This window comes from Lipotes vexillifer, unplaced genomic scaffold (genome assembly GCF_000442215.2).
Source record: "Lipotes vexillifer unplaced genomic scaffold, Lipotes_vexillifer_v1.1 scaffold1306, whole genome shotgun sequence".
Taxonomy (NCBI): Eukaryota; Metazoa; Chordata; class Mammalia; order Artiodactyla; family Lipotidae; genus Lipotes; species Lipotes vexillifer.
The window spans coordinates 151,048-163,222 of NW_006786512.1; the positions used below are offsets into that span (position 1 = coordinate 151,048).

Consider the following 12,175-nt stretch of genomic DNA (forward strand, 5'->3'; position numbering starts at 1 on the left):
CTTTCCCTTCCCCTTCTACTTTCTCTGGAGAAATGTTTATTGAAAGCTACCATGTGATAGGCATTGTACTGGACACATGGGATAACTTTAACTCTTGACTGCATACCAATAATTCCACTAAGGTTTATCCCAAGATTTTTCTCCCATAGCAAGCTATTTTCACTTCATGTGTGAGGGATTGATAGGCACACTTTTCCCACACGGGTCCAGTGCTCTGGGGGTAGGTTACTGTAGAAAGAGTGAATCTTTTTTTCTATATGTCATTTTAATTATGTTTAGGTATACAATTAGGTAGCATTAACTACCTTCACAGTGTTGTGCAGCCATCACCACTATCTGTTTCCAAAACTTTATCACCCCAAACAGAAACTCTGTATACCTGTTAAGCAGTAATTCCCCATTCACCTTCCCCTCCAGCCCCTGGTAACCTCTAATCTACTTTCTGTCTCTATGAATTTACCTATTTTAGATATTTTTTTAAGTGGGATATTTGTCCTTTTGTGTCTGGCTTATTTTACTTAGCATAATATTTTCAACTTACTTAGCAAATGTTTCATGTTGTAACATGTATCAGAACTTCATTCTTGTTAATGGCTGAATAATATTCTGTTGTATACCACACTTTGTTTATTCATTCATATGTTGATGGACACTTGGGTTGTTTCCTCCTTTTGGCAATTGTGAATAATGCTGCCCTGAACATCGAGATACAGTTGTCTGTTGTCCTTGTTTTCGGTTCTTTTGCCATATAGCTAGGAACAAAATTGCTGGGTCATATGATAATTCTATGTTTAGCTTTTTGAGGAATTGCCAAATTATATTCCATAGTAGCTACACCACTTTACATTCCCACCAGCAATGTATGAATTTCACTTTTTCCACATCCTTGTCAGCACTTATTATTTTTTTATATATAGCCATCCTAGTAGGTGTGAAATGACATCTTACTGCAGTTTTAATTTGCATTTCCCTAATAACTGATGACATTGAACATATTTACATGTGCTTATTGGCTGCTTGTGTATCTTCTTTGTAGAAGTATCTGTTCAGATCCTTTGCATATTTTTTCATTGAGTTGTTTGTCTTTAATATATTTTTGTTGTTGTTGTTTTAATATATTTTAAAAACATAATCTTACTGGCTTCTCCTACTGTTGTGGAGAGTGGTTTCAGCTGATTTTCTTTTTCTGAAGCATGCAATCATAGCATCTGAACATTTTAGTAAATTCACTTTCTTTTCTATATATACCTCTTACTTTGTTCTCTTCAATTTGCATTGGCTAGCACGTTCAGAACAGTGTTAAAAAATGATAGCCGTCATTCCTCTTCCTTAAATTAATGATGATGGTTCTTGTTATTTCTCCACTAAACATGATCCTGGCTTATTACATTGGAGAGTATTTTTCAGTTTGCAAAGAGTTTTTATTCAAACATGCATATTAGAGTTTATTGAGTGCCATTTTGGTTTCCCTGGAAATAATTTTGATTATATTATCTTATATACAATGTAAAACATAATATTTAAATAATTTTATTTTTTAATCTTTAGATTTTGAACCATCCTTGCATTTCAGTACCTCGAGATATTTTGTTTTGATGAAGACTATATTATCTTTAAATATTTTTACATTATTGTTTATAGATGATCTTGGTCTGTGTTTTTCTCCTCTTTGCTTTCTTTTTAGGGAAGGTGAAGGTCAGCTTTTGTACTCTTTGTAACTATTTCTCATGGCCTTCCCACTTTACCATTCCTACTCTCAGCAGTTTTTAAAGCATTAGGTATACTTGTTCCTTAAAGGCTTGAAAGAATTCACCTTAATCATTTTGAAGAGAGTGTCCTCTTAGGCCGTTTAATACTTTTCTTGCCTTAATACAATTTAGATTGCATTTTCAGGTTTTGTGTTTTACATGCTACATTTTTTTGTCCTTCCATTTACTTTTAACCTGTCATTCCTTTTAGGCATGTCATTTATAGAGAACATATTGGATTGGATTTGTAAAAATTTTTTTAATCTAGCCAGTTTATCTCCATTACATTTATTGTTTGTTGCTTTTGTCATCTTTTTCTGTTGCTACCTTACACCTTCTCATTCCTCTTTTCCTATGTAGTGTGTGTTTTGTTTTCCTTTATCCCTTACTCTCCAGTATACTCTTTTAAATTCTACTAAAAAGCCATATAACCAATTATAAAAATACAGTGTATTGTTAGTTCTACTGAGATGATCTTTGTTTTAAGTTTACTACCATTCAGCAAATACTTATTTAGGTGTATACTATGTGACAGGCACTTATCTCGGCACTAGAGATAGAGCAGTATACAAACAGTCCCTGTTTTCATTGAACTTACATTCTCATTATGAGAAACAGACATATTAAATACATGACACATTGTGACATGTGTTATGGAGAAAATAGAGAGTGATCAGGTCTTACAACTAAGGTGACATTTGAGTAGATGCTAAGTAAAGTGAATCTGTGAATCGTGTAGATACCTCAAGGATATCTCAGGGAGTGTTCCAGGCTGTCTCTTTTGTCTCCTTCAGACTGGAACAGTTGTCAGTCTTTTCTTGACTTTCCTGACCTTAACACTTTGAAGATTACAGGCCAGTTATTATGTAGAATGTCCCTCAGTTTGGGTTTGGCACATGTTTGCTTATCGTTTATTTCAGATTGTACATCTTTGTTAGGACTTTCACAGAAGTGATGTGCAGATCTCATTGCATCCTATCAGTTTTTCATTAAACTTTCAGTTCTTTCATTTATTTCCTATTTTATTTAATGAATTATAACCTGTTACTATCATTTATTTTGGTGGTCAATTTGTCCCTGACTTGACCAGTGGGAGGCCAGATCAAGTTGGCTTCTGTGTCTTTTTTACATGTCCTCCTTATTATTTGATTACTTTCCGGAACAAGATGTTCTAGGCTCATGTGTTATTTCTGCCATAGCTCTGGAATTTAGTATACTCAGGAAAATATATGTTGGCCAGAGCACTTAAGATTTCAGTTATTTAAAGAACACAGGGTTATGAATACACTTATAGTCTAGAGTACAGCTAGATACAGTGGGGAATATGTGGCATCTCTGAAGCTGCTTGAGAGCTAGAACCCATTATATCTGCAATATGAGCACCTGTTAGTGGGTTGTACATATGTTAAACGCCTAAGTATTTAATTAAACTTTAGTAATTGATTAACATGCATTGGTGATTTCTTAATTTTGTTTTTGGCTAATAAGACATGTAGAATGTATCTTCTTTTTTTTTTTTTACATCTTTATTGAAGTATAATTGCTTTACAATGGTGTGTTAGTTTCTGCTTTATAACAAAGTGAATCAGTTATACACATACATATTTTCCCATATCTCTTCCCTCTTGCGTCTCCCTTCCTCCCACCCTCCCTATCCCACCCCTCTAGGTGGTCACAAAGCACCAAGCTGATCTCCCTGTGCTATGCGGCTGCTTCCCAGTAGCTATCTACCTTACGTTTGGTAGTGTATATATGTCCATGCCACTCTCTCGCTTTGTCACAGCTTACCCTTCCCCCTCCCCATATCCTCAAGTCCATTCTCTACTAGGTCTGTGTCTTTATTCCTGTCTTACCCCTAGGTTCTTCATGACATTTTTTTTTCTTAAATTCCATATATATGTGTTAGCATACAGTATTTGTCTTTCTCTTTCTGACTTACTTCACTCTGTATGACAGACTCTAGATCCATCCACCTCATTACAAATAGCTCAATTTCGTTTCTTTTTATGGCTGAGTAATATTCCATTGTATATATGTGCCACATCTTCTTTATCCATTCATCCGACGGCGGACACTTAAAAAACTACAAATAGAACTACCATATGACCCAGCAATCCCACTACTGGGCATATACCCTGAGAAAACCATAATTCAAAGAGAGTCATGTACCAAAATGTTTATTGCAGCTCTATTTACAATAGCCCGGAGATGGAATGTATCTTCTTTTATGCTTCTTTGTCCCTCCAAAAATTACAGAAGTGATTTGGAGAACTAGGAAATATAGGAACTATATATATAGGAGTAGAAACAATAGGACGTATATTCAAAAAGGAAATTCATTGCAGGTCCTATGTTGGCAATAAGGTGCCATTTAGTATTCCAGGCCCTGATCTTCCATTTGTCTCCACAGATGTGAGTGACATAATTTTTCTTGGAAAGAAAATTTTTAGTGCTTATTTTAAATTATTTCAGTTTTTATATTACCTATTTCTCTATTGGAATAATGCATATTTTGCAGAAATTTTGAAAAGTGCTGAAGAATATAAGAAATTAAAATTAAACCTGTAATTCTGTCCCCCAGAATAACTACTTCAGTATTGTAATTTGGGATATTTCTTTCTAGTTTTTTCAATTATATATTCACTTATATTATTTCTCTTTTATAAAATTCAGGTCACAGTGTCATGTTCTGTTCACTTAACTGTAGGTACATTGTGGACATTTTTCTCTGTCACCAAATATCTCAATAACATGATGTTTAGTGATTATATAAACCATTTCACATTTATATAATTTATTTAATCATTCTCCTATTGCTTGATATTTGGTTTGCTTGCTTGCTCTCTTGCTTTACTGACATAACAGCACTTCGTATGTGTTCTCATGTACATATATATATGTCAGATTGAGTCAGCCTTAAACTATTACCAACTTTGTAACCTTGAGCAAATTATTCTTTTTTGCATTATTCATCTGTAAAATGGAAGTAGTAATGTTACCTACCTTGTACAGCTCTTGCAAGGATTAACTACAATAATGTTTATAAAATCCTTAACAAATTGCCTGGCACACAGTAAATGTTCAAGTGACAACTAATAATATTATTAATAACATTATTATTTTGTGTGTGACTGCTCCTTAAATGTATATCCAATAACAATGTTTTTCACACAAAAACTTGTGCACATACGTTCATAGCAGCATTATTCAAATAGTCCCAAATGTTGGTTAACTGATGAGTGTATAAACAAAATACGGCACCTCTGTACAGTAGAATAATGTTCAGCCATGAGAAGGGAATGAGCTACTAGTACATGCTACAACATGGATGAACCTTGAGAACATATTAAGTGAAAGCAGCCAGACACAGAAGCCCTCATATTTTATAATTCTGTTTATTTGATCTGCCCAGAGTAGGCAGATTTAGAGATCTGGTTTCACCCTTTCGTAGTATTTACTACATTTGTATAAGTGTTGAGGGTTTTTAAAATGACAATAGAAAACTCACATTTGTCCCGTCTATTAAAAGGACTAACCTCCGTTCTTTGTGCCCCTAGCACCAATTGTTGGTTCCTTTTGTCTAAGGCCCAGGACTTTTTACCTTAAAAACCCTATTTTGAGGAGATTACTTTCATTCTATATCAAGTTTAACCCGTGGTATTTTCTCAATGTGTAATCCCAGGAACTTTTAGGCAACTTTTTAGAAATCTGCCCAGTGTGGTTAAAGGTCGTACGGTGAACAAATTTTCATATTTCAAGTTTCACAATAAGGACTGATATAAAAACTTCACTTATTGGATGGTAAAAGAATCCTTTATTAACTACACAGCACTGTTTTTAAAGAGTTTCTCTTGGATTCTTATATTTAAAATCTAATCAAATCTGCTCAAGCCAATAAATATTTAAGTATATATTTGCATTAAGCTATTTGAGTTTTACTTCATTTTGGTTTTTTTGTTTGTTTGTTTTTTTGCGGTACGCGGGCCTCTCACTGTTGTGGCCTCTCCCGTTGCGGAGCACAGGTACCGGATGTGCAGGTCCAGCGGCCATGGCTCACGGGCCTCGCCACTCCGTGGCATGTGGGATCTTCCCGGACCGGGGCACGAACCCGTGTCCCCTGCATCGGCAGGCGGACTTTCAACCACTGCACCACCAGGGAAGCCCGAGTTTACTTCATTTTAACTAAAAGTTTCATCACTTTACTTTTTCTTTTAGTTCCTATCTTCTGTGGACTAAATTCCATGCTAAAATAGTAAAACCTCACTAATTTGGATGACAGGAGTCATGGAAGAAGGCCAATCCAAATTATAGAAATAGTTATCATAACTAACCTTACACTTTTCCTATTCATTACTTGTCTTTTTCTCTATCCATGTCTCTACCCATCATTACCAAAGTGCTATACGTATTAGAAGCAGTAGCTTGAAATTAATTTTTTTAAATTAATTTTTAATAATTTCTAGAGACTTCGAGACATTTTTAAGTATTAGAGATGCAGTAGTTGGGAATTTTTAGGTTAATGAGTCTAGACATATTGGACTACTTTATTTTCTTATTATGAAATATTACAGACATGCAAAAAATACAAGCAACTAATGAATATCTGTGATTCCATCACTCAGCTTTTTCAAATCTTAGCATTTTGCTGTATTTTCCCAGGCCTTTTTTTCTTTAAATTTTCATTACGAAAATTTGCAAACACAGAAAAATTGAGGGAATAAGATTATACCTGTATATCCTATACCTAGATTTAACAATTAACATTTTCCATATATGCTTTAATGTGTGTGTATTTTTGCTGAATTATTTGAAAGTAGCTTTCTGAACATCATGAATTTGCTTATAGCACATGTCCTAATATATGAATATGCACATATATAACCACAAGACAGTTATTACACCTAAGAAAATTAGTGGTAATTCTTTGGTATCATGAAATTTTCTGGTTTCCCTGGTTGTTCTGGAAAGTCTTCAGTGGCTTAAAAAAGAAAAAAAGATTTAAACCAGAATCCACTCAAGAATCATGCATTGTGTTGGGTGTTTCTTTAATCTCTTTTAATCCAGAACAGTCCCTCCTACTCATGGAAGTTTTCCCTCCCTATGCCATTGATTTATTAGGCAGAGTAAAGTCATTACATAGGATTATTAAACAAATCTGCATTCTGGATTTGTCTATTTCCTTTTGCTGGTATTTAATTTGTTCCCTTACTTCTCTATTGTAAATTGGAGGATATAAAGCTGGATTAGAGCTAGGATAAAAATTTTTCAGTAAGAAAACTTCATAGGTGATACTGTATGCATTATGTTGCATTGAATCAAGAGGCACATGTTGTTGGTCTGTCCCACAATGAGTGATTCTAAGTTTGAGATCACTTGGAAAGATGGTGACCACCAGATCTCTACAGTGAAAAGATTGTCTTTCCTTTTGTAAATCAGTAAGGGGCTAGTTGATAACTTTGGCACCCTGTGAATGACCTGCTCTACGAGGACAGTGTTAGAAACTTTTCATCTGCAGTTATCTTTTCATTCTTCAATTGCTTAAGGGTTTTTTTTTTTTGGTAGTTTTTCTTCATAAGATAAATTATATTGGGGAAAAGTCCAGTAATATCAGTACTCATAATAAATGCAAATAAAAATAACAAGATACCCATTTCCATCTTAGATTGGTAGAAATTAAAGTTGAGGGTACAGAGTATTCTCAGGGATATGGGAGAAACAAAGGAGTTTAAATAGCTGCTGGTGTGTATTTACAGTATTTTAAAGGGCACTTAAGCAGTATTTGCAAAAATATTTCAGTACTTTTTTCAGCACTTGTACTGCCAGGAATTTACTCTATGTATACTTGTAAAAGTATAGCACGGTTAAAGATGTCATTGCAGCGTTACGTTTAATAGCAAAAAAGAAAAGGAAAAAAACTAGGAACAACATAAACATCATCTTGCAGTCATAATGAATGATGTGATGCTATGAGCTTCATCAAACTCAGAGTGTTCTTGTTCTCAGGATGTTTCTTATAGCACTTTGTTTTTGTTTCCTTTGTACTGTAGCTTTTCTCATCTCAAAGTGCTTTTTTGGTTTTGTTTTCTTTTTCTCTTTGCATTGTGTATAAACATACCAGAAAAGTAAAAATTAAATCATATGCCTCTGTCATGCCTAGTTTTCTAATTCTTAGAATCAGTAGGGTTTTGACGCTGAAGCACTCAAAGTAATATTCTGATTTTCATTGTTTGTTTTTCTCATGAGAATCCAGTGTAAATCATATAATGGAAAAGTGACATTTTAAGTAAGAAAAATGTTGGCTGTATCCTAGTTATACTGAAATTCTTAAACTGGAAATACCTGTCATCTTTAATATCATTAATATCTCTATATTTTTTATTCTTTTAAACAGTTCGTTTTCCTGAAGATCTTGAGAATGACATTAGAACTTTCTTTCCTGAATATACCCATCAACTCTTTGGGGATGAGTAAGTAACTTAGTAAGATATTTGTCAAATTAGTATGGCAAAAACATTTTTTTTTAATTTACAAATGAGAATTTATTTTCTTTACTGTTATTTTTCATGTAATTTATTTTAAAATATATATTAGAATGGCATTTTTTACATTGAGACACCAATCTACTATATAATACCTATCATTTAGTGCTGTAGGTGCATTACCTCATTTAATTCTCATAATCTTAGCAATGGTATTATCATTTGTAACATTAACATTGGTGGGATTGGATAGTTGCCTAAGGACATATGAATGGCTGAAGTTCAGATTTAGTCAGTCTGACTGCAGAGCCACCAGGGAAGCCCTACAGTTCAACTTTTTAAAGTGTAAAGTTCCATGGGTTTTAGCATATTGAGAGTTGCGCAATCATCACCACTGCCAATTTTGGAACATTTTCATCACTCCCACCAAAATTCCCATTGTGACCAATTAGCAGTTGTTCCCTCTTTCCCCTACCTTCCCTAGCCCTGGGTAGTCACTAATCTACTTTCTGTCTTTATAAATTTACCTATTCTGGATTTTTTTTTTGGCCAGTGTGCAGAATCTCTGCCTACCAAGGATCGAACCCATGCCCCCTGCGTTGGGAGCACGGATTCTTAATCACTGGACCGCCAGGGAAGTCCCAGAAGACTTTTTTTTAAGCTGTAAAAGGGAATAGCAAGGCGTAGATGGGTAGCGGGGATCAAGGTTGGAAAAAAATAGCAGCAGCTCCAGATCTGCTTTCTGAGTTCATAAGTGGGGTGTGATCAGACAGGTACTATCACTCACCACTTTCAGCAGCTCTGGATGTTGGTGATGGATGCAAGTGGTATCACTTGATGGAAGCACTGGGCCAAGGCTACATCTTAGCCGCTTGCCTAGCCAGGAATCAATTTGACATTACTTGTCTCTGATTTGAAATGCCTCCTAGTAGTAGCAACAGTAAGAGCAGCAACAGTAGCTGTAGTATACTTGTACAATGTGCCAGTCAATATTATACACAGTTTACATGTATTAACTTGTTCATTTAACCCATAAAACATCCTTGAGGTAGGTGTTATTAGTCTCTCATTTTATAAATGAGGAAAGCGGAGGCACAGTTTCAGTATGGTTCGTTTGTGTATTTGTTTTTAATAAGTATAGTTTAAAATCTTGAAACCACCCATGAAGTTAAACTTGTTTATATGTAGCGTTAATACTTTGTCATGACTCTGTAAAGATTCATTTTCGGGTCTTAGATTACTGCTGTTTTTCCCCTTTTAGTGAAACTGCTTTTGGTTACAAGGGTCTGAAGATCTTGTTATATTATATTGCTGGTAGCCTGTCAACAATGTTCCGTGTTGAATATGCATCTAAAGTTGATGAGAACTTTGACTGTGTAGAGGTAAGAACAGAAATAAATTTATTTTTAACTGTTTTCCATTGAGTATAAAACAGATTATAAGATGTAAAGGTTTGAGGGAGGAGAGAATCTGTTATATAGCAGCTTTAAAACCACATATTTAATATTTAGTTATGGAGATGATTGTCTGCCTATCATTCCAGTTAACGCTGTGATCATGATCCTTAGCCTGATCTGTTTCCTGAGTGGACCTTTTCCATAAAAACCTTCACTTGGGCTTCCCTGGTGGCACAGTGGTTGAGAGTCTGCCTGCCGATGCAGGGGACACAGGTTCATGTCCCGGTCCAGGAGGATCCCACGTACTGCAGAGTGGCTGGGCCCATGAGCCATGGCTGCTGAGCCTGTGCATCCGGAGCCTGTGCTCCGCAACGGGACAGGCCACAGCAGTGAGAGGTCCGCATACCGCAAAAACAAAACAAAACAAAAGAAAAAAAACCCTTCACTTGATCAGAGTTGCATTTTATTTACCAACTTTAGTTTTTTATGTTGGAGATTAAAACTACTTATTTTCCCCAAAGTTAAATAAGATGGAGGGAACTAGCTAAATTTTCTGCATTTACTACATGTACAATTTTCTTATTAAAGTTTCTCTTGCCATATTTCTAATCCCAAATTTCCTAATATATATTCCTTTATCAACATGGATAATTAAGCTGATTACATCATAAAACTATTTGAAGCAAATGAACCAAAAGAGGGTAAAGGCAGAGAGTATGAAGCGTATGCACCTGTGGCAGGCTGAATTATGGCCCTACCAAAGGCAGCGTGACCACAGAAGCTGAGTAATGTGGCCACAAGCCAGAGAACGCTAGTAGCCACCAGGAATTGGAAGAGGCAAGGAACAGATTCTCCTTCAGAGCCTCTGGAGGTAGTGTGGCCCCGATGACACCCTGATTTCAGCTCAGTGATATTGATTTTAGATTTTGCCTCTAGACTGTGAGAGAATACATTTCTGTTGTTTTAAGCCTCCATGTTTGTGATAATTTAGTACAGCAGCCATAGGAAACTAATACAGATTTTTGTACCAGGGAGTGGGATACTACTGTAACAACTAAAACTGTAGAAATGTCTTTAGAAATGTGTAATAGGTAGAAACTGGAAGAATTTTGAGACACATGATAGAAAAAACAAATTGCCTTGAACAAACTTGGTAGAAATATGGATGTTAAAGGCACTGCTGGTGAGGACTCAGAGCAAAGTTAGGAACACGGGAGAGAAAACTTTTTTATCATCTTAGAGAATACATAGTATATCATTATAAAAGAGAACGTTGATAGAAATAGGAATGCCTCCTAGTACTAGTTACAGTCCAGTAAAAGGTGCCTCTGGTGAGGGCCCAGAAGGAAATGAGGAACATGTTATTGGCAACTGGAGGAAAGGAGATCTTTGTTGTATAATGCCAGAAAGCCTAGCTGAATTGTGTCCTGCATTAATGTGGAAAGGAGAACTTGTAAGCAATAAACTTGAATACTTAGCTGAGTAGTTTTCCAAACAAAGTATTAAAGCTTTGGCCTGGTTTCCTGCTTTTAGTAAAATGGGAGAGGAAAGAGAGAAATTGAGGGAAGAACTGTTAGGCAAAAAAGATCTAGGACTTGATGATTTCAGCGATTCGCAGCCTGTTCTGAAGACACTAAAATTAGAAGATTCATTGTCAGGCAAGTGTGCTGTGGGGAGAAAGCCAAGAGTATGGCTAAGTAATCTTGTTTTGCTGAAGAAATAGGCATGTGACTCACTGTTCTCCTCAGTAATCTCAACAAAGCCAGGAATAGGGATTGAATTCTATGATATGAATTCAGGGAACATCTGTGGAGGACCGTCTTGTCTATTGGCATGAACCTTCATGGTATACACAGATTACCCACAAGGTTTTTCAAGAGTGTTGTATCAGCAGAAACATGGCCAGTTTGGACTGACAGAATGAGGGAAGGCTAATGGACTTCTAAAATTCTATAGGCAGGAAACAGGCTGATAACACTGTTCAGCTGCAAACATGTGCTACCTTTCAAGAACAATTTTGAAGGTGGAGCTTCAGGCTCAGAGGGTGGACCCACAGGCCACAGTATTCCCAGGTCTAATGGAATATGGATTAGATTAGCTGGATTTTGAAATTGTTTGGTACTGGTGACATTTCTTCCTACCATTTTCTCCCTTTTTTTGGCTGCCTTGGGTCTTGGTTGCTGCGTGTGGGCTTTCTCTAGTTGAGGCGAGCGCGGGCTACTCTTCATTGCGGTGGCTTCTCTTGTTGCGGAGCACAGGCTCTAGAGCACAGGCTCAGTAGTTGTGGCGCACGGGCTTAGATGCTCCACAGCATGTGGGATCTTCCCAGATCAGGGCTAGAACCCGTGTCCCCTGCATTGGCAGGCGGATTCTTAAACACTGCGCCACCAGGGAAGTCCGCACGGGCTTAGATGCTCCACAGCATGTGGGATCTTCCCAGATCAGGGCTAGAACCCGTGTCCCCTGCATTGGCAGGCGGATTCTTAAACACTGCGCCACCAGGGAAGTCCCAAAAAATTATATATTTTAGACTTGTTCTGTTCCTGGGCAT

At 36.3% G+C, this 12,175-nt stretch overlaps 1 protein-coding gene across 2 annotated transcripts in view; it reads left to right on the plus strand.

Moving 5' to 3' along the window:
- The window catches only part of HAT1 (histone acetyltransferase 1), a 49,484-nt gene that overhangs the window by 8,865 nt on the left and 28,444 nt on the right, over window positions 1–12,175 (plus strand). For both annotated transcript variants that reach the window (XM_007458835.1, XM_007458836.1), the window contains exons 3-4: window positions 8,140–8,215; window positions 9,489–9,609. In XM_007458835.1, the coding sequence (XP_007458897.1) occupies window positions 8,140–8,215; window positions 9,489–9,609 (197 nt within the window). The remainder of the gene's footprint in view (window positions 1–8,139; window positions 8,216–9,488; window positions 9,610–12,175) is intronic.